We start from the raw sequence: 23,828 nt of genomic DNA on the forward strand, positions 1-23,828 counted from the left end.
GGTTTTTCTCCGGGTACTCCGGCTTTCCTCCACCTCCAAAACCTGGCACGTCCTTAAATGACCCTGGCTGTTAATAGGACGTTAAACAAAACCAAACCAAACCATTCCTTGAAACTGACGCCTATTGTCGTTTAATTCCAGGTTGGCTTTTCCATACTGTAGACCAGCTTGGTGAGAAGAATACTCGTGAGGGACTCGCTATCCACTATCTGAAACAGTCTCTGGAGGCCGACGCTACCAACGGTCAGACTTGGTATCTCCTTGGAAGGTAGGGACATTGAATTTCATAGAAAAAAAAACATCTTAACCATATTTGTCAACAATAAGCCCTTTCTTCAATTTTACACACACTTCAATTTTTAAAGCGGCAACCAAAATGTGGCCATTCCCAAATCTCTGAACTACAAAGGCCAAGGGAAGGGGCTTGTTTATATTGATGTAATTCGAAGAAAAAAATATATATAACAACCTTTACTTATTCCCGGGAACAGCCATGGTTTCTTTGAGGCGGGGTCTCATTGTAGTAGTTAGTGACTACCTAACTGAACAAAATACGAGAGGGCAATCGTATGCCATCCAAAGCAATTGGGGTAAAGTGTCTGCCCAAGGACACAACCATGACAGCACCAATCTTCATTTGAGGTAACGTGGTTGGCGCTCTAACCGACCTAGCTATCGTGGCCCCTATTGGTAAAAAGGCCGGTTATGATGATAAATGTAGTTACACTGAGATAACATTATGGTAATGATACTTTCAGGTGTTTCTCAAGTCTAGCCAAAGTCCACGATGCCTTTGTGTCCTATAGGAACTCCATTGACAAGTCAGAGGCCAGTGCGGATACCTGGTGCTCAATAGGGTATGTTTACAACTTAAAAATAAAAAATTAGTAAAAAAAATGTGAGCATAATCTTTGTGATTGATACCTATGAATATCGTCCATAGTCTACGATTGAGTGTCTTTGCTTCTTTTGAAACTGAGAATTTTCAGGTGAAAATTTTATTTCAACTACCCTGTTCGATTTCGTGTTAACTTTAAAAATGAACACTATTGTTCGGGGAGATGAGCCCAGGGTTTGCCAACTCTGGCAACTCCTATCAATTAAAGATGCGTGTATACAATTATTGCTTAGCCATTATTGTATACACACATTTATATCTTCTGAGGGAATAAAATATTTGTACCATAAAAAAAAGACTTTCTTAGAAAACATTTTAAAAGTTTTACTTCAGAAATTTTACTCCTGAGCCGATCTTACCCCTGTTCATTAAACAGAAACCCAGAATTTTAGTCCTAAGAGAACAAGATCTTGCTCAAGGACCACACAGGGCTTGCGAGGCAAAAATAGAAAATTATGTAATGGTTCCTTGCCCAATGTTGTTGTTTCTCAGTTTCTACCTTAAAACTAAACTTCAAATGGTAGAAGTTTTTTCAGCTGTGATATTGTCATTACAGAGTACTCTACCAGCAGCAAAACCAGCCTATGGATGCCCTGCAGGCCTACATATGTGCTGTGCAGTTAGACAAGTCCCACACTGCGGCATGGACTGACCTCGGGATCCTGTACGAGTCCTGTAACCAGCCCATTGACGCGCTCACATGTTACCTTAACGCTACTAGAAATAAAGGTAAATTTCCTACTCATAAACACTTCACATGTTACCTTAATGCATCTAGAAATAAAGGTAAATTTCCTACACTTCAACACGTTACCTTAACGCTACTAGAAATAAAGGTAAATTTCCTACACTTCAACATGTTACCTTATCGCTACTAGAAATAAAGGTAAATTTCCTACACTTCAACACGTTACCTTAACGCTACTAGAAATAAAGGTAAATTTCCTACTCATCAACACTTCAACATGGTGCAGAAATGCTACTGGAAAAATGAAATGCCACTAGAAAAATAGGTTAATTTGCTACCAATAGACACTTACATGGTGCAGAAATGCCACTAGAAAAATAGGTAAATTTTCTACCAATAAACACTTCAAAATAGTGCAGAAATGCCTCAGGGAAAAATAGTTAAATTTCCTACTCATAGATATTTCAACATGGTGCAGATGCAAAGGTAAAATTTCTACCTATAGACATTTCAATATGGTGGATATGCTACCATAAAGGTAAATTTCATTCCCATAGACACTTCAACACGATGCAGTAATTTCACTTTGGGAAAACAAGCAAATTGTTGTACCCATAAACACCACTAAATTTCTACCTACAGACCTGTCGATACAGTGCATAAATGTCACTGAAAGTTAAATTCCTTGCCCGTACATACCCCAATGTGATGAAGTTATGCTACTGAAAAGAAATTAATGCGAAATTAATACAAAAAATCACATGACTATGTTTAATATCTCTTAAACATTTGTCAACATCACATGTCAGAGCTTTTAAAAATGTATTTTTGTCCTAAAATATAACAAAGGAAAACATTAAAAGATGTAAGATAAAAGTATTCCCATAATAAACCATCTAAAAATAGCTGTGCTTCCTCCTTTTAAAGTACGTGTACTGGGTAACCCTGTTATGAAACACAGACAAAAAAGATTGGAACTTGTGTTTAGTATGCTATCATATTGGGCCTAATGGGATTGAAGATGGATATTGGTAGTCAGACAGCTCGTGCGTATCTGCCAGTTACAGTTATTTATGTTACATATAATCGCCCATCTTTTCATTGTCTCTTGTTGTTTAAATGTATTTGGCTGTCTGCAGCCTCCTCAATATCCACGCAGACAATGGAAATGCATAAAAAAAAAAAAAAAAAAGCGTGTTTGAAATCATATGTCTAATAGTTTGCCAGGTTTTCACACTTCACTGGGTCTCTCAGATGTTAATGACAGTGTAGAGTCATCCGATGCCATTAGGGAATAAAGACATGATGTAGTGGGATAGCAAGGAGAGCTGGTACCCAGCCCATCATACTTAAACACACGTGGAGCGACACGCACGTGGAACGACATGTAGTTTTGCATGTATAACGTCATAAAGTGAAACTTGTTTCAAGTCACATCAAATATACCCAGTCTCCTTGCATTCCTCCCTGGAAGAGAGTTGTGTGCAGCTCAGCAAGGGAAGCTCATTTCGTAAAATTCACATGAAAATACACATTTGGGTAGCAATTGTCATTTGTGTTAATATTAAGCAGATTTAAAGCATAATTGATATTTCCATGCAGAGTCTTGTAGCAAGCCTGTGGGAGAATATATTGATTGTGTGAAACTGGTTTCCCATCTCCTGACTCTTTTAACCATTTATCTTACTGTTCTCAGATAGCAATAAATCTTTGTCTTCCAAAGTAGCAATTTTTATGCCTAGCTCATGTTTGCAGTTCCTATAATATTCCGGCAGCGAGGCAATTCTACAATTTCAATAATTACTCTATTGTTATATTAGATTTGATGAAATATGATAGACAGTTTATTACGATTGAAGCTATCTACAAAACAGGCCTTTCACTACAAAACAATGAGTTATATATCACAGCTACATTTAGCCAGTAATTGAAAACACTTGTTTGTAAATATTTGTACTTGTAAGAGAAATCAAGCAAACATCAATTTTATGGAATATTCAAATTGATGCAAATTCCAATTTCTGCCAAATTCTATTGAGCGTGTCTGCCTAAATTCCAGATTCGTTTTTAGGCTCGACAGCATCAAATAGCAGATAAATGTTGAGTCAAGCAATAAACTGTTGTAATGGCATTGTAAAATAGCACTTAACAGAATGACCTACTTTCTCTGTGAGATTCTAATTTCTCGCATATTGATTCTTTGTTTTTGGTCTTTATCTTATAGACAGTGGGTAGAACTACAAAACTTAATATTATTGTATATTTTATCAACTGTTATGGTGAAATGAATATTTTCTTATTTTTTATAGACTTACAGTAAAATGAATATTATCAGATATTTCATAGACAGTTACTGTGAAATGAATATTTTCGTATGTCTTATCGACCTGTTACAGTAAAATGAATATTATCATATATTTTATAGACAGTTATGGTAAACTATGTTAAATTAAACTTTTTACTTTTTACTCAATTCTTAATACTGGTTATCTAATTAGTATACCTTTGTAGACAAGAACTATGATATGGTTTATGTTATATGCCTTTTTAAATTGTTTAGAAATCTAAAAGTTTCTGGGAAAAAAACATTTCAGAATACAGATATTAAAATGAAATCATAATTTTATCTCAAATTCAATAAAACATAGACAAAATAAAAAAATATATAGATTTGCATAAAGACACTTAGAATAAGAGAAGAGGACCAGATGTTCGGGAAGGGTAAGCGTCTTCTGCTTCGTCGACGACACCCGGCAGATTTATACATTGACAGGTATCGATTGTTGTAACTGGTCGATGTAAAATATGTTGTTACTTATTTTTTTATTTTTTTTTTTCAGAAAACTTCAACTCTAATTTGGCAACCAAGATAAAATTTCTTCAGCAGAACCTTGATAGCGTCAAAGTGCAGTTGCTTCAGAATAAGTATGTACACACTTAACAGTTTTGGTAGGACTTGTTCACTGGTTTGGGATGGGGCATTTTTGTCTCATGCATTTTGGGGGGAAATGGTGAATTAGGAAGGAAATTGTTTGTGACAGGCATAAACTGCCTATTTTGTGAATTTGGCATAATCATGAAATAATTTGAATAGGGAATAGGTTCCATAATTGTTGCCAAAACACCCTCAGAAAAAGCTGTGACTGGCCATCTTAAGGATTCTGTCTAGGTTGTTTAAAGATTACAAATTATGCTCATCTGATTGACAGACCAGTACATGTAGTAATAAATTTCAGTTTGGTTCCATTCTTTATCTCCACTCTCCATAAAGTCTTATATTTCCCTATAATAATGCCATAAATGTCACAAGTCTGTATATATCTGTCCATTAGTTTGGCAGATAAAGTTCAAAAATATCACTTGAATTCTCAATTTAAATCAGTTTAAAGTGTTGAAACGTTTATTGCCAAAATTATTGAAAGTAGGTATGGTATTAAAATTTGAAGTAGAAAAATTAACCTTACTGAAAAAATTATGAATTTGGAGTCTAGCATTTCAACCTGTTGTGATGGTATGTAGCAGAAGATAACACATTTGTATATCCACGGTTCTGTTGCAGGCCTAGAACTTTACCTAGCATAGAAGAAGCTTGGGCTTTGCCCATTCCTGCAGAGCTCACGTCTCGCCAAGGGGCCACAGTGACCCCACAGGTAAATCACATCACCATGTATAAACTGTTTGACTCACTTAGGTTTCCTCCCCGTCCTTTTTTTTACGTATGTACATAATGCCAAATATTGTTGATGTTCTAGACGCTTCGTTCCTCGAGGGAACTTCACACAATGATAAAGGACCATAATATCTCAGTTCAAGTTTCAGGATTTTTGGGTCAAGGTCAAGGTCACTGTTTCTATATTAATGGCGATATTATTGATAAGCATATATACAGTATTTATCTGACAATCAGCCTTGTGATAAGTTTACACATTTATATTGCAGTTCAGTAAAATTCTTACAAATGCTATTTCGTTATCCTGCAACAAGCCAGCCGGCCCCCTCTAAATGAACCCAAACTCTTTGTGTTGTTTCCTTTGCATGTTACAGGATAAATTCTGTAATATTTTTTTTGCCTTTGGATAAATACCAGTTTATAGCCTTTCTTATACAATTGTAATAGTATCTTTAAAAAAAAAAGAATAAGAAAAAAAAAACAAGCTTTCTCATGATAGTATTCAAAAAAAAAAAAAAAAAAAGACAAACAGATAATATCTTTTTTTTAAAAAGAAGAAAGAAAGATTGAATATCCTGAAGTTTTCCATTTATGATAAAGACATATGTTGGCCAATATGAGGCCCTATGTATTGTTTGGTCTGTACTGAGACATGGTTTATTACTCTCCCAGCAGCAGCAGCAGCAGCAACAACAACAACAGGGAAAGACACAAATGATGCACTCCCAACCCTTGGGGCCACAGTCCGGAATGGCCCCCAACTCTGTGTCTCCAGGGCAACAAGGATCATTTGCTGTCTCAACAGGAGGTGCTGAAGAAGGGACCGGGCAAAAAGAAAAAAGGACAATCACGCAAAAGGGTGTGTATGTTGTACTTATGACTGGCCACCAGCTCTGAGTTTTTTTGTTAAGAATGGCTTCGCTGAATTTTAATAGTAGATTATCTGCCCTTTGTTTGAAACTCTAGAATCTGTCATATCCTGGAGACCAAAATCATAAAGCTCAATTTTATTTATTATTTTAATATTCTTGAGACAAGGGGCCAGTCTATTTGTACTTTGAAAGTTTTTATTTTAGGGTTTCAAATCCAAACTGCAATATAGACTGTTTTTAGATGAAACTCAATAAATAGCAAATTGCAAAGCGATGAAAGTGTTGTACTTCTACTTTTACAGAATTTTCCTAAAAAAATTGTATCCACTTTATCATCAAGCCGCAGTATAGTATTAGATAGTATTTACCTGACTAACGAGTTTCTGTTTTACCTACAGCCTGCCACAGAGCCGTTGGATCCCCCTACTCCACCCCCTCCTCAATTTCTCACCTCTCAACAAATGCAGATGCTTCACAGACTGCAACAGAACCAGGTAAAATCGCTCCCATCACACCTTTATAACAATACTACTTATGAAAGGTTTGGACAGGTGTCATGGTACAATGTTCCTTACTCAATAAGCTTTCATTAAGTGTAACTTTTGGTTGCCATTCTTCTTAAAATTAATGAAATTTCACAAGATAAATGTAATTTTGAAATGAGACAAGAAATCAAAATATCTCGTAATTATTTCAACATATAAGATATATAGATATAATCTAATGAATTTATTGTTTCAAGGGAATTTCCAAAAAAAAAGTAAAGATTATAGTTTATATTGTTAAAAGACCATAAATAAAAGTTCATAATACCATTGACAGACCACTCACAAAAGTATTATCGGACATCCCAAACATGATGTCATTCAGACTAAAAACAATATTTGTTGTATGCTCCAAGGGAGATAAATCATATGTAATCTTTATTGCAGTCATCCTTGGATCCCCAACAGAGGCAGCTCCTGCAAAATCTGCAGCATCAATATTTTCTTCAGCAGCAACACCAAATGAAGATGCAGCAAGCCCAACAACACTCCCCTGGGGGTCCTGGAGGTCCCGGGGGCCCTGGGGGCCCTCTACCAGGAGGTATGTTTGGACCCAGGTTTTCCCCTGGCTCCCGCCCCCCTCACCCATTCCAGACCTCCCCTGGGGGCGGGACACCTCCCTCACCCATGGGGTCACATAGCCCTATGGGTGGGATGGGTATGCAACAGGGGATGCCTCCAATGCAAGGAGGTATAAAAATGGAACAGGGAAACTCGGAGGTAGGAAACGAGGCAGCTAAAATGCCTCCCCCACTACCCCCTGGCTTTGACAGGACGGGACATGGGCAAGGAGGAGTTCATGGACATGGTCTGGATATGCTCAATGGGATGCCACTCCGCAGTCCCCATCCAGCCATTTCAGGAAGTCTACCTCAGACACAGCAGCAAGGTAACATTCCAGGCAACCTAGCACCAATGCCACCAATGTCTCAGGGAGCTGTGCCATCAAACTCCAGTCTCTCACCGCTAATGGTCAACGCCCCACACACGGCTGGATTCCAAGGCAGCAACAGCCAGCGACCATTGGGTTCAAATAACATGTCATCATCTCCATCTTCAGTGTCGTCACTTTCATCGTCAGATCAGGGACTGCCAAAAGACCTTCAAAGTTTCGTTAGTGATCACTGGAATAAAAATGACATAGCTTTACTATCGTCCCGTGCGGACGATCCTACCTCAATTGCGGAGGGCTTGCTCGCGCAATTTTCCTGTGGCTCAAACTCGGACAGTAAAAAACCTGCTGAACAGGCCACACCGCTCACTGCTGGTGGCGATCCTAGTCGCTTACCCAGTAACACCACGCCACAGTCAAAGGACACTAGTTTAGGTAGTGATGTGTCGGTCATACATTCCTCGGTGACTCAGGGTAAAGCTAAACAGGAGGAGGAAAATACTCCCGGTTCCTTCTCTCAGCGGGAATACAGTGTGAAATGTGATATAGACTCTAAACGACCAGGAATAACAATACAGTCTCGCGTTATCCCTTCTACTTGTAACCTCAACATCTCCATGAATGGCAAGGAAATACTCAAAGCTTGCAAGGGACATGGTAAGTACACTGTTTATTTTTATTTTTTTTTTTTTCAATTATTTATTAATAAATATGTAGTTTCAATTATTAATGCTAATTATTATACTAATGCTGTATCCCCGGCATCGGGGTTGGCGTCCGCTCTCACTTTAAAGTTTTGGGGATAAGTTTTTGGAAAGTATACACTTCACAACATTCTTATTTGATATACATGTATACATTTATTAGAGGTTGAGGAGTGATTTTATGTGACATACAATTTCAAAATGACGTGCTTATTCATACATAAAAAATGAGTGCATAGTGTGATTGCTGCAGCCGGAGAGCTTCGCAATCATTGATTGCACTTGTTATTTATATATTCATATTTTAATATATTTTTAAAAAATGTATTTGTATTTATCAATTTTTTCATACATGTATTGTACCCATAACTACATAACATTATCACGATCTTATTAGGAGCCATGTTTGTATATTACAACTCATTGTAGATTTCTCTAAATTTACAGGGAAGAATGGTATCACGACAAATTTACTAGGAGATAGATGTCCACCTCGGCCTCCATCACCACCATACCCACCCCTCCCTAAAGAGGCACTCAACCCCCCAACCCCTAGTGTTTATGTAAGTATTTAATATGATATCCTTGATACTAGAGGTTACTTTACTTTCGCTTTCTATAACCCTGGAATATGTCATGGCAGGAATGAAGACTCATATATTTGCTCAAATATTTTTATTACGTTATATGATGTCTTTTGAACTTTGATAGCAGATTTAAATATTAGACAAGAACCTGAAATGAATTGTCTTAAACATTTATTATATTAGATGGCTTTAAAGAAAAACCTCGATAAACTTTAACAATACAAGACTAGTTTACTAAAGACTAAAATTTGACAGCTTTACCAGTCGGACAGTGCTTCAATTGCAGCAAATGAAGAAAAAGCAATGATTTCTGTATGTATCAAATTTTCATTGCAGCTTGAGACCAAAAAAGATGCTTTTTCTTTAGAACTACAACAATACTGTTACTCACAGCCTGTTGTAGTTATTCGTGGACTGGCAGGTGCTCTCAAATTAGGTAAGTCTACATACATACATACACAGTGGTTCTTGTCCTGTACACGAAACACAATATTTTTTGAAAACTTGACACGCGTAACTAGTATTTTTACAACATTTGACCACTTTATGGCAAATCCCATTCAGTGTCATACAGGGGCTTGTTGGTCGTTTATGCTGACAAACCAGTTTGTCAATTTTTAATTGTAACATTTCCGGCATAATCTTGGTGGACCTGCAGATATTACTACAGGCCTTGAAAGTCATTGTAAAAGCTTGTCCAAAAACAATAGAATCACTAGGTCTGTCATTATTTCATAAACAAAAATTTCTGATCAAACCATTTGTACCGCAATAAACTGAAACGGTCCTGGTCTATGTGGTGATAGTATCTGAAGTTGATTATAAAAGGTCAGCAGGTTTTGAGTATAATTATAGTATCATAGCATTTTGTATGATTGGCATATTAGCAAGGATATGGCATCCGTTTGTAATTCAGTCATAGAAGAAGGATGCACACTTGATTTAATTTTAAATATAAAAAATACCTCGAGAGATTTGCCTGACAAATGTAAAACGGTATTATTTCATCAGCTTTTTATGCGTGAACAACTGAAAAATGTTTTCGCAATGACATAATTGTTCTTACTAATACAAATTCAAATTTTAAAAATGATGAAAATTAACTATGTCGGCTGTGTTAAATGAAGTGTTTTTGTGAGAAGTTCCTTAATGTGAAAATTTATCTCTTTTCAGACCTTGGTCTTTTCTCTACAAAAAGTTTGGTGGAAGCAAACGCTGATCACCCCTGTTGAAGTCAGAACTCAGGTAAGGGAGAGAACCTGGATGACTTTCTGAATTACTTCATCAAAGACATATTTTGCCAGATATTTCATGATATAGTTGCTACTGAATTCAGTTCTATACAAAATGCAGTATAAGTTTCCTTGATACATGGACTTAGCCTCTTTTCATTTAAAAAAAAAATAGGAAAATTTCTAACAATTAGTAGTTAATGATGATGATTGTTTAGACTTACAAAGGACTATTGTATCTGGGCCAAGTTTTATCAATACTCAACTAATGGAAATTCCCTTAGCTAAGATTTTTTCCTTAAATGTAAAATTGCTTTCCTATGAAAAATTTTGATTTAAGGAATATCTATCTAAGTTGAGGATCGTTGATGGATCCAGCTCCCTGTTTTTGATAAAAAAATCTAATATGATATAATTTTTATTTTTGATTTATTTCATGATGGACTGCTATACATTTAAGAAACACTGTAATTTTTCCACAAGTTAATATAGCCAGGCCATTTTAAAGATAAAGTGTTTGTGATACAGAGAATACATTGAGTGCTAATTGGTAATAATAATTTGTTACAGAGGCAGCAAGCACCGGATGAAAACTGTGATATGTATGGGAACCGTATGTGGCGCTGTGACAGTAGTCGGGGCCACACAACTGTGGCCAAGTATGCTCAATACCAAGCGGCGTCCTTCCAGGAGTCTCTCAAAGTAAGTCAACAAAGTACACCCAATCACTAAAGATTATTATGTCAACAAAGTACACCCAATCACTAAAGATTATGTCAACAAAGTACACCCAATCACTAAAGATTATGTCAACAAAGTACACCCCAATCACTAAAGATTATGTCAACAAAGTACACCCAACCACTTAAGGTTATGTCAACAAAGTACACCCAATCACTTAAGGTTATGTCAACAAAGTACACCCAATCACTTAAGGTTATGTCAACAAAGTACACCCAATCACTTAAGGTTATGTCAACAAAGTACACCCAATCACTAAAGATTATGTCAACAAAGTACAACCAATCACTAAAGACGATGTCAACAAAGTACACCCAATCACTAAAGACGATGTCAACAAAGTACAACGAATCACTAAAGACGATGTCAACAAAGTACAACGAATCACTAAAGACGATGTCAACAAAGTACAACCAATCACTAAAGATTATGTCAACAAAGTACACCCAATCACTAAAGATTATGTCAACAAAGTACACCAAATCACTAAAGATTATGTCAACAAAGTACAACCAATCACTAAAGACGATGTCAACAAAGTACAACGAATCACTAAAGACGATGTCAACAAAGTACAACCAATCACTAAAGACTATGTCAACAAAGTACACCAAATCACTAAAGACAATGTCAACAAAGTACACCCAATCACTAAAGACGATGTCAACAAAGTACACCCAATCACTAAAGACAATGTCAACAAAGTACAACCAATCACTTAAGATTATGTCAACAAAGTACACCCAATCACTAAAGATTATGTCAACAAAGTACAACCAATCACTTAAGATTATGTCAACAAAGTACACCCAATCACTAAAGATTATGTCAACAAAGTACACCCAATCACTAAAGATTATGTCAACAAAGTACACCCAATCACTAAAGATTATGTCAACAAAGTACACCCAATCACTAAAGGTTATGTCAACAAAGTACACCCAATCACTAAAGGTTATGTCAACAAAGTACACCCAATCACTAAAGATTATGTCAACAAAGTACACCCAATCACTTAAGGTTATGTCAACAAAGTACACCCAATCACTTAAGGTTATGTCAACAAAGTACACCCAATCACTAAAGATTATGTCAACAAAGTACACCCAGTCACTAAAGGTTATGTCAACAAAGTACACCCAATCAGTTAAGACGACGTCAACAAAGTGCACCCATTAAGAGTCAGAATGCAATTCCTGAAAATTACCCACGTACAATATATACACAGTTCTAAAGATATACGTGATGACTCTCAACACCCAAATACACCTGTTATGACAAGACTGCTCTGAACTTGCCTTTAATTTCAAGTAATCTAGTATTTTTCTTGGCGTTTTCAATGGCGTTGATATTACGTGCCCTGTTTACAAGCATTAAATTTCAAATTATTGCAAAGCCAATATTGACATTTGTCATTAGAGGTATAAATGTACCACAGGTCGAATCATTAAAGTGTGTTAATTGTTTAATAAAATTCAATTTCAGGAGGAAAATGAAAAAGTTAAGGGTACACATATCCAAAAGGACTCTGACAGCGACTCTAACTCTTCTTCGGGACCAAAACCGTGAGTTTATTTGCTTATTAACTGCAATCAACCGTGATGAAAAGTTACAGTTCTTTGCAAATCATATTTATCATTACTTTTCCATTTCTGTAAATCCCTCATATTAAAAACATCAGATACTATTGGTTGATTAATAAGGAAGAACATGTTTTTATGTTTAAAAAATAAATTCCTAGTTTTATGAGAATTTTCAGTAACAGATATTGATATTCAGCCTTGTTAAAATGTGGAATGTATTTCTTTCCTTGTCACAGGAAGAGAAAAATGATAAAATTTGGTACAAATGTTGATCTTTCGGATGAGAAAAAATGGAAACCCCAGCTGATGGAGTTGACAAAGCTACCTGCTTTTGCACGTGTTATTTCTGCTTCAAATATGATGAGCCATGTTGGCCATACGATATTGGGGATGAATACGGTGCAGCTGTACATGAAAGTTCCAGGGTCACGCACACCAGGTACGTTGTCATGGAAATGAAAAGAAATGTCTAATGATCAGTATTCATGATACTTTACACTTTGCTACTAAGTTCTGATCAAAGAAAAAAAATAGAAAAAATAGTGCTTAAACCAATTATATTATTGCAACTTTGTGGTTGTCATGGAAATCATAACTGTAATATAGCAATAATCATCATTATATTTTTATGCTCCTTTCAAGTTCTGATATCTTAAAATCTTAAAATTTAGCATTTAACATAATGATCCTCAAATATGAATCACATATTGTGTTGAATAAAATTGATTGATTATTAAAAAAAATAACCTTGAACTGGATGATTTTCACTGGAAGTAAAACAGAAAAAGGTGTTAAGTCAGTTTCTTACATAAAGCTTAGCATGAGTTGCTGTTGACCAAGCCATTTAACCAAAGGGAGACAACTTCATCAGTTAATTGACAATTGGATTCCTTGTGGGGCTTAGAATTACGTAACAATGTAAAATGCCCAAATTGCAGATGTACCACTGCTGAAATACCCCCATTGTAATAAAATTCTGATATATGAAGAAATTTGAGCTTAAATCATAAGAATTAGAATTTCTACATGATGCATTTGTTAATATGATGATTTTTATCAACACAGGTCACCAGGAAAATAATAATTATTGCTCTATCAATGTAAACATCGGACCTGGAGACTGTGAGTGGTTCGGAGTACCAGAGCCATACTGGGGCATGATCTACAACATGTGTCAAAAGTGAGGACATAGATAATATAATTTTAAGATTTTCATCACAAAAATCCATATTTATTATTTCAGAAGGATTTGTTGAGTTGTTCAGTTACAACTGAACTCAGTTGTTCAGTCTTGAAGGAATTTTAGACAACTTGCTACCAAAGAAAATTCCCATCTGAATGAAACTTGTCTGGCATATGATTTAATATTATATATATATACATATCTGGTATATATTTAATGTTTGAAATGAAACCTGATGTGTACAACAGGAACATGGACAATAGTCAGTGAGATGAAGCTAAGCAATAGGGGAAGTCATGTAGGGGGTTAATGTGTAATTGGGGGCCGCGGTGGCTGAGTGGTTAAGGTGTCCCGACACTTTATCACTAGCCCTCCACCTATAGGTTGCGAGTTCAAAACCTACGTGCGGCAGTTACAAGGTACTGACCGTAGGCCGGTGGTTTTTCTCCGGGTACTCCGGCTTTCCTCCACCTCCAAAACCTGGCACGTCCTTAAATGACCCTGGCTGTTAATAGGACGTTAAACAAATAAACCAAACCAAACGTGTAATTAACAAATACAGCAGAACACTGACTATACTCCATGAGAAGAAACCTAGCAATAGCCGGAGCCATATAGATGTTAAATGACTGTTTCTGTATTGTAGGAACAGTGTGGACTACCTTACAGGATCCTGGTGGCCTATGTTAGAGGATCTGTATGAGGAGGACATTCCTGTCTATAGGTTTATACAGAAACCTGGCGACCTTGTCTGGGTCAGTGCTGGCACCGTCCACTGGGTACAGGCTGTGGTAAGTTCAAAGGTTATTTACAGGTGACAAAGGTCATACAAACTTGTAAGTTCAAAGGTCATATAAACAAAGGTTATAAAGGTCATATAAACTGTGGTAAGTTCATAGGTCATATATACAAAGGTTATATAGGTCATAAAACCTGTGATAAGTACAAAGGTCATATATATATGTTAAAAAAAGCCATAAAAAATGTGATGAATAAGTTCAAGGGTCATATATACACAGGTTGCAAAATACAAAATCTTATAAATTATAAATAAAGGTTATACAAGGTTCAAAGGTCGTATATAGACAGGTTGCAGTTTAAGGGTTATATACTGACAAATATAAGTTGTGATAAGTTAAAAGGTCATTGGTTATTCCAGTTTAGCCATTAACATTCGGTTATTCTAATTTTTAGCCATTAACATTCAATACAGCTGTATATTTTGCATGTTATCAAATCTTTGGGGGACATGTCTTATACATTGAAGTCAAGCTCCATAGAAGACCCTGTACCCTTTGGATTTCTCATTCGGCTGTGAAATTTTCACATTCTTCACTTTTGATCTTTAACAGGGCTGGTGTAACAACATTGCATGGAATGTGGGTCCAGTCAATGCCCGACAGTATAAGCTGGCTCTGGAGAGATACGAATGGAACAAACTCCAGAACTACAAATCCATTGTACCCATGGTGCACCTTACCTGGAACATAGCGCGGAACCTTCACATCTCCGAACCAAAGTTCTTCGAGCTTGTCAAGTAAGTACTCATGAATTTAAAGATAGGTAGTTACCAAATGAATAATTGAAAGTCAGGAATATCGCCGAGAATTCAGCTGTATTCACATAATTCAGATTCAACAAATATTTTCATCATAAGCCTTGCCTTGTTATGTAAACAAGGCATGGCTTATGATGAAAATATTTGTAAGTAGATAAATAAGTAGAGAATAATGAAGACATGTTACTTTTGTAGGTCTTGCTTACTGAGGTCTTTGCAGCAAATACGGTTCACATTGGACTTCGTAGAGAACCTTGGTTTGGAGGTGAAGTGGCATGGCCGCTCGGAGACAGAGGCAGCTCATTACTGTAACGAATGTGAGGTACGGTTTAGTCAGTGTCCAAAAGAAATGTTGTGAACATGAATTGTGATTCATTTTTATACAAACATTAATGTTCGGTTATTGCAATCAAGAACTAGACTGAGAAATATAACCATATTTGGTAACCACATTCACCAAACGCCACCTACTGTCTGTTTCAATGAAATATGGCTGCCGCCATGGCCTTACGCTTCAGATAATTTACTTGCAAAAATATCTTCGTTTTATTAAGTAGTTTTACCAAAAATGTTGAAACATATTCAGTAGATGTTTTCAAGATGCATACATACGATTTGAGAATTGCATAGCGCTAGCGAAATGTGAAGACTTAAAGAACCTGAACTTTGCGAATCATCTCCAGGTCAATGTATTTATTCTTTTCTGTAAATCTCTTTCTCATCATGGCTTTGTTCTAGTTTGTGTTCCTAGTTTGAAAATTCGTAGAGGTAAAACAAAAGTTAGAGTTTCCTGTTGATGGTGTTTATAATGTAAACGTGTGTAACATATCGAAATATTATTTATGTTCGTAGGTGGAAGTGTTTGATATCCTGTTTGTATTTATGTTCGTAGGTGGAAGTGTTTGATATCCTGTTTGTATTTATGTTCGTAGGTGGAAGTGTTTGATATCCTGTTTGTGACGGAACAAGACAAGAAGTTTGTGGTCCACTGCCAGGATTGTGCACGCCGTATTAGCTCAGTACTAGATGGGTTTGTCGTCCTGGCCCAATACAAACTGGAAGAGTTGTGTGATATCTATGATAAATTTCAGCATCATACCAATGTAAGTACATGTAGATATGATAAAAATAAAAATATGAAAAAAAGGGGAAGTTTTATGACTTTGCAAACATGATATGTTAATAGTGACTTTTAACTGCATACTGAGATATATGGGTACCAAAACCTCTCTAGGTGCTGAAATTTCCTAATACATAAATAAAAAAATGTGCCGATCCATGAATGCTGCATCCCCGACAGGTACACAGTTAAACTATAAAAAATGTTGAGGTAGTATATTCGTATAATCTATACATAAGTTTACGGTTTTGGGTATGTATCTAATGTTCTTAATGTTGTAATACTGAAAATTTGAATTTTGTTAGGGAAATCGATCTAATACATGTATATCTATATGATACTATTTTCTTTCTCAGCAATATGGAATTTGTGTAGACTTATAGAAAAACATGGCTTATATGTGTTTCAATTTTCTTCTGTAGGCACCAGCACTGACTAGCTGAGAGTGATTCATGTGTTTGTCATGGTGTGTACTATGGGAGAGGGAAAAACAGAACACAAGTAGCTATACCAGTCATCAATGGAGTCAACGACAGATACACACTGCCTTGAAGAGAGAAAGACAATGTGAAAGACAGACAAACATGTTCCTTCTAGAGCAATTAGAAATACAGACAACTACACATCACCAGATATTGATACAGTACGATGTTTTCTCAGGATATACTTTTTATAAAAGGCGTATTTTGGTAGAAAAAAATGTTTTTCAGTTTATTTATTTATTTATTTTCTTTGGAGAGAATGAATCTGAAATAATTTATTCCAAGTGTATGACTTTAAGTAATGAATTAACACCTTTGTTCTTTTTATGAAATCAAAGTACATCGGTCGTATTTGGATAATTTACTTGAAACTGTTACTGTAAAATGACAAGAAAGGACTGAAAAATGTTTAAAAACCATTATGATGTGACATTGTGAAGTAAGGAAGTGGTATGTACTATGAAGGGGAATGTTGATGATGAGATGAGACAAAAGATGACTGTTATAGATGTTTGTAAGCTCTTAACAAGATAGCTGACTGATAGACGTATTAATACCACAAATTCTCCATCACAAACCCTTTCTGTATTCCAAAAATCAGTTTCTACTAAGATATTTATCCAGTCATAAATAGTTTAATGAATTGCTCAAGTTTTCTATGATTTTGATTCTGGATTTTGTCCAAATTGTGTCTGAATTTTTGTCTAATGAGTAAGGATCAGTTTGATGAGAATAGGCAATGAACTTAAGGGCAGGAAAAAAATATATTTCTGTGGAAGAAATAATATTCATTTACTTTTCCTTGGGGAGAAAATGATAACAGCCCATTGTCACCCTTGGGGAGGGAATCATAACAGCTGGTAGGTTCTCTTGGGGAGGGAATCATAACAGCTGGTAGGTTCTCTTGAGGAGGGAATCATAACAGCTGGTTGGCTCTCTTAGGGAGGTAATCATAACAGCTGGTTGGTACTTCTGAGGAAGGAATCATAACAGCTGGTTGGTTCTCTTGGGGAGGTAATCATAACAGCTGGTTAGTTCTCTTTGGGAGGTAATCATAACAGCTGGTTGGTTCTCTTGGGGAGGGAATCATAACAGCTGGTTGGTTCTCTTGGGGAGGGAATCATAACAGCTGGTTGGTACTTTTGGTGCAAAAGCCAATGACTTTGTGGAAAGGTTGCTGGTCTATTTGAGATGAAATATGGAAATGGTGTTGAAAAATGGTAGAAACATGGATGGATACATTTAGGGTTTGTGATGTTTTACTGAGACAGGTGTCCAGGCTGTTAGTAGTGGCTGACATATTCATTGACAGGATGGAAAATTATGTTTTATACAAAAATATACAATACGAAGAAGTCCTGAGTGTTTGAAAAAAGTCATTTTGTATCGACATGGAGGAGGAACTATACTTCCAGTATTTTAAAGATTTGATATACGTTATATAAAATAGACTTTTTTCTATTCACTAGTAGGACTGGCAAACCTCTATCCTACATGAAACATCAAGAAAGACTAAGACAGTATAATTCTACAATTTCTGGAAATATTTTATTTACCAGGTCATTTTGTAATAAATTTTTCAAGTCTGTTTCAAGGAATAAAGAAATACAAAATTTCATGCAGGATAGATGGGTAGAAGATATGTTTAACAAACTTTTCCTTAAAATTTGTGTATATATTTATATATACATTATATATCAGAATCAAACTGCAGCAACGATTGATGAAATATCAGGGAAAATTTTCCATCTTTATATAAACCCAGGAATCTATTTTAAGAAAAAGTTTGTTCTACATATTGAAAGCAGGAGACTTAGAAAAATGGCTACCAAAGCTATGCAAATCAGGATGAACCACAATTTACATAAATGTTGGGATTGTCCAATCATATCACAACGGCTTGTCCAGCATGATACCCCACAGCAAATCTCCTTCTCAATCAATTTTAACAGATATCCGTCCAAACTTTTGTAAAAGTAATAATAAATTTGACACAAAGTTGCCATTTTCCAAATAGTTGAGAAATTATTTATACTACCGCTCGGTATTGGACATTCTAACGACTGTACTGCTAAGAGGAAAAAATATATTTAAGGGGAGATAACTCCTCTCCACTTTCGCACAATCTTTCACTTGAAATTTAAAGAAATGAATTCTGAATTTAAATTTAAAATTGTAACAAAATTTCTTGTTGAAATTTGGTGAGAAAAATTTGCTGTTTTCTTGTCGGTGTGACATTAGGACGTCACAATGGTCAATACGACCCTGACCTAAGGCTATCACTCTGGACAAGGTTGCCTTCCGTAGCTATAAGGAGAGAATCAACATCAGATTTCATCAGCCAATCAAATGTAACAGTGCAGGGAACCGTCTTGTGCCAATTTTTACCTTGAAATTTATAGGCTTTATTACTGATCTCAAGCCATCATCACCATCATCATCATCATCATCATCATCATCTGCAACGTACAAGCATTTCTCTCATCCAAATTATCATTGTTATTATGATAGTTGTCATAACCGTCATCAGATCAACATCATTGTGGTCATCATTATTTTGTAATTTCATCAACACAAATTTGTCATCTGAGGTATAACATTACACATCTGTCATCTAACATATATCATTACTCATCTGTCATCTAAAGAATATCATTACACTCATCTGTCATCTAACATATATCATTACACTCATCTGTCATCTAAAGTATATCATTACACTCATCTGTCATCTAAAGACTATCATTACACTCATCAGTCATCTAAAGAATATCAATACAGTCATCTAAAGAATATCATTACACTCATCTGTCATCTAACATATATCATTACTGTCATCTGTTATCTAACATATCATTACACTCATCTGTCATCTAACATATATCATTACACTCATCTGTCATCTAATGTATATCATTACACTCATCTGTCATCTAATATATCATTACACTCATCTGTCATCTAACGTATATCATTACAATCATCTATCATCTAACGTATATCATTACACTCATCTATCATCTAATGTATATCATTACACTCATCTGTCATCTAACATATCATTACACTCATCTGTCATCTAACGTATATCATTACAATCATATATCATCTAACGTATATCATTACACTCATCTATTATCTAATGTATATCATTACACTCATCTATCATCTTATGTATATCATTACACTCATCTGTCATCTAACATTAATCATTACAATCATCTGTCATCTAACATAAATCATTACAATCATCTGTCATCTAACACTTGTCTCTCATCAACACTCATTTATCATTAACACTCATCTAACAAACCAGTAATTAGTCATCATCTTCATCGTCAGTGTTGAGTTTTCATCTGTCATTTCATCGATGAATTGGTTATAGCATTGTCAACGTCAACATCTCATCAAGTATGACATCAACATTTTCTCCTCTCACCTCACATTTCCAATAACTTGATTGGAAATCATCATTATTTAATCCATGAAATCAGATAGTTATATTTTGTATAAGTGAAAGACGTTCACACAAACACAGAAAAAACTAAAGACATGTTATATATTTATTTTCAGTTTTTATGATTCATGTCTTTTATGATACGTTCATGTATATATTAGTAAAAACAATGAGTATTGTTAAATAGATGACTTTGTCATGTGGAAAGCAAATAAAGATTATTTTCCAACATGGAGAAAGTAGTATGCATGTGATTAACTTGACAAGTTCGCTGTCTTGAACTTTTTTTTAAGATTTTGTTTCTATAAATACAGGTAGTTACTTTTTATAGATCGTCTATTTCAAAGTTTATTCTGAAATAGAGGCTCCGTCATCTCCCTGTTATTTTTTCTTCAATTCTTTAAGGAGTTTTGTTGTTTCTGAGTTAAGGTTTTCAAAATAGTGCAGAAGATGAGATGTTAGTTATACTTAGTATCCGTTAAATGATACTTCTATCACGTTCGCTTAAAGATTAAACTTGCGGTGCTGAATATGTTTAATTAACACTCTTGGTGTTTTTCAAAAGTTTATTGTAGTTTAAATTGCAGAAAACTTTTAAAATTCACACTGATGAAAAAAACTGGATAAATACACTAAGATTTTTTTAAAAATTCAAAATCGAAGTGTAATTCCTCGTAACTATTTCTATTAATAGCGAGGTTCAGCATACAAAATATCTCTAGTGCTATATGTTTGATCTCTGGAACTTACAGAACTGTTGTTAAATACTAAAACCATAATTTAAAATTATGTACACAAAACTAATGTGATAGATAAGGCGTGTATGCTTGTTGTTCTATAATTTAAAGGTTTCTTTCTTGTTTATTTGATTTGAATGTTAAGATGTGTGTTATTTGCAAATAAGTTGGATTGCACAATGTGACAAAAATATCTTCTTTTTCAAAGTAGTAAAAAAAACTAGTATTTTGTGAATTTGAAATTTAATGTGATTATGTTGTTTTATGACAGCCTTAAATTCTGTTTATGCTTTCAGACACTTTACGTAAAATTTGGTAATATTTTTTCAGAAAGTTGATGTAAAATTCAGTAATACTGTTTATAAAAAATTAATGTGAGAATTCTGTAATAGAGTTTCAGACACTCAGTAAAAAATGGTGTAATATCCATTCAGGTACTAAATGGAAAATTCAAAACGATATCAGATATTTGATGTGTAAGAATATGTAATTCCATTTCAATTACTTGATGAAATAGTGATGGCCTGGGGTTTAGGTCATTGTTTCATCCTTAAGGTTTTGACAAAATTATACTTCAGATTGAATTTGATATAGGTACAATACAAACTTATATTTTACAAAATAAAAGTTGGTATAAATAATTATTCAGGCTTAACTCTCAAACTAAAAATTATCAGTTGCAGTAATCTAATATTGGTAAAGAAACAGTCATATACCCGGGTAGGAACAAGACAAGCCAGTTTGGTTAACATTGAATTCAGAAATTAACTCTTCCTAATATTATTGTGAATTTTGTCATGGTTGGTCATTAAATAGACAACGTTTTGAGAGGAGTAGTTATTTCAAGTTCTGCCTATATGACAGATGTGTATGTAAACAATTCACTGCTGAATTATACATACTGAAGTTATTTACCCAGCAATAAGCCCATGTCTGGTAATAAGCCCACTCACATCCATTGCACTTGAGTAGAAATGATATAAAATGCTATTTAATTGTCCTGCAATATGCTGACTCTCTACTTCAGTTGAAACTTTTATTCTTTGTTTCCATGAGCTCTTTATGGGACAAATTCATGGCTACATATCCTTATATAGAGGCATGTTTGGATATTTGTGCCAAAGAGTCGATTTCATTAAACAATAATCTACATATTACTTACTTTGGCAGCTAATTGAAGTAAACAGTACACAGATTTCGTAGTATCTTCACCATCATAACTTAATGATTTTAAACTCTTGGTATCAATGATTTCACAACCTTAAACCTTCATTATCAAATGGCACAAATTCTTCCGCACAAGTTGTAATTTATTTAAATGCTTTGCTACATAAACAGAACAATAGCTTTTAGTTGTAGTTCAGTGACATTGTGGTTATTTATAGAATTAATTGATTGTGAAAATGTCTTAAAGGGTCTGAAAGTGAGAATATCTGCAGTTTACATTTATATACAAATTTGGATGGACAGTATTAAGATATAATGACTTTTTAATAAGTGGTTTTGTCCATTTTTGCTCCGTACAATATATCCTCCAAAACAGTCGAACTTGTTTCTTTAAAGGTGTAAATATCTTCTCCCCCCCTCCCCACAACCCACACCCCATAAAGTATATGTTTCATTTGCAATTATTTTAATTTGCAAGGGAAATCAAAACAAATACCTGGTATCCATGCCATTTTTTTTTTTTTTTTGTACAAGACAAACTCTTTGTACATTAACCAGAAATGCAGATCTCATTATGATATAATTACCGATTCACATGAACATGGAATTTCAGGGAATCACAATATTCAACACATGTAAATTATCTGGAACCATTTTTGTGTTGTGGATAATGCTCTAGTATCCTACACAAATCTTCATTCACAGCAAAAAAGGCCAGTGGTTTATATGCTAATTAATTAAACCTTGATTATCACAAAATATATTTTAATAGACGTCCATCTTCAAAGGCCAAAATATTTTCCATGAATCAACATCCCTCTTGTGTAAATGACAAGTTTGACTGTGGTTTTGCAGCGTTCTTCATTTTGTATTGTATATCAGAACATTGTTTTATCGTTCTTACTGATCTCATTTGTCGTTAAATTATGTACAAACGAAGTGTCTGTTGGCATTAATGGCCAATTAACTAGCCTGGTTATTTCCAAATGCATACAAATCTACTTAGAAGTTTCATTTCAGTAAAATCCGAAACAAATACAACCCACTGAATATATGTGTTGATTTATTGATTCATTAATTTTTATTTTTTTTTTTTTTTTTTTCTTCATTTTGGTGTTAAGTTTATTTTTGTTGGTATAGTGGATAAATCCTATCTATCAACATTTAAAAAAATGTGTAACTGAGATTTAAGAAATGAAACATTGAGACACTTTAGTGTGTGCAATTTGAAAATAACTAGTTGATGTAGCGTAAGTGCTGTGTTGATTTTTTTTTTATCACTTTTCACAAAAAAACAGATTTATATAGCTGTTTTGTCTTTTTTTTCCTCCAAATAGCTTACTTACCATAATTTATTTAAAAAGCCCCAGCTGACCTCATTCTAACCTTTGATTAACCTTTTGTACTTCATGTCATTGGTTGTAAGTATGTCTGTAAATGATCTTTAAAAGTGGATATTTATAATGTGTTCCAATAAAATACAAAACCTTAACTTCAGTATGTCTTTGTACTTATTTTCAATGATCAGATGACACATCAACTTCTACAGCTTCTTCTTCCTCATTTTCATCGTATCAGTTGACACATCTACTTCAGCGTTGGATTTCTTTATTTATAGTATTCTTTAACTGCAGGGAATTTGAAATGCTTTTCAAAATCTATGGATTGAGGACTTGGTATTGTTTTCTGGTAATCTTCAAGAGAATGACTTC

The 23,828-nt window shown here is 34.7% G+C and overlaps 1 protein-coding gene across 1 annotated transcript in view; it reads left to right on the forward strand.

Annotated features, from left to right (window-relative positions):
• The window catches only part of LOC117341825 (lysine-specific demethylase 6A-like), a 107,042-nt gene extending 83,429 nt beyond the window's left edge, over positions 1-23,613 (forward strand). The window contains 21 exon segments of the mRNA XM_033903686.1: positions 142-268; positions 759-857; positions 1,455-1,627; positions 4,427-4,511; positions 5,146-5,236; positions 5,929-6,119; positions 6,388-6,622; positions 7,061-8,222; positions 8,717-8,832; positions 9,193-9,292; positions 10,030-10,079; positions 10,081-10,101; positions 10,659-10,790; positions 12,315-12,394; positions 12,649-12,851; positions 13,478-13,592; positions 14,242-14,386; positions 14,948-15,132; positions 15,349-15,475; positions 16,086-16,256; positions 16,696-23,613. Of these exon segments, the coding sequence (XP_033759577.1) occupies positions 142-268; positions 759-857; positions 1,455-1,627; positions 4,427-4,511; positions 5,146-5,236; positions 5,929-6,119; positions 6,388-6,622; positions 7,061-8,222; positions 8,717-8,832; positions 9,193-9,292; positions 10,030-10,079; positions 10,081-10,101; positions 10,659-10,790; positions 12,315-12,394; positions 12,649-12,851; positions 13,478-13,592; positions 14,242-14,386; positions 14,948-15,132; positions 15,349-15,475; positions 16,086-16,256; positions 16,696-16,716 (3,629 nt within the window). The 3' untranslated portion in view covers positions 16,717-23,613.
• Positions 23,614-23,828: the final 215 nt, after the last annotated feature.

This window comes from Pecten maximus, chromosome 14 (genome assembly GCF_902652985.1).
Source record: "Pecten maximus chromosome 14, xPecMax1.1, whole genome shotgun sequence".
Classification (NCBI taxonomy): Eukaryota; Metazoa; Mollusca; class Bivalvia; order Pectinida; family Pectinidae; genus Pecten; species Pecten maximus.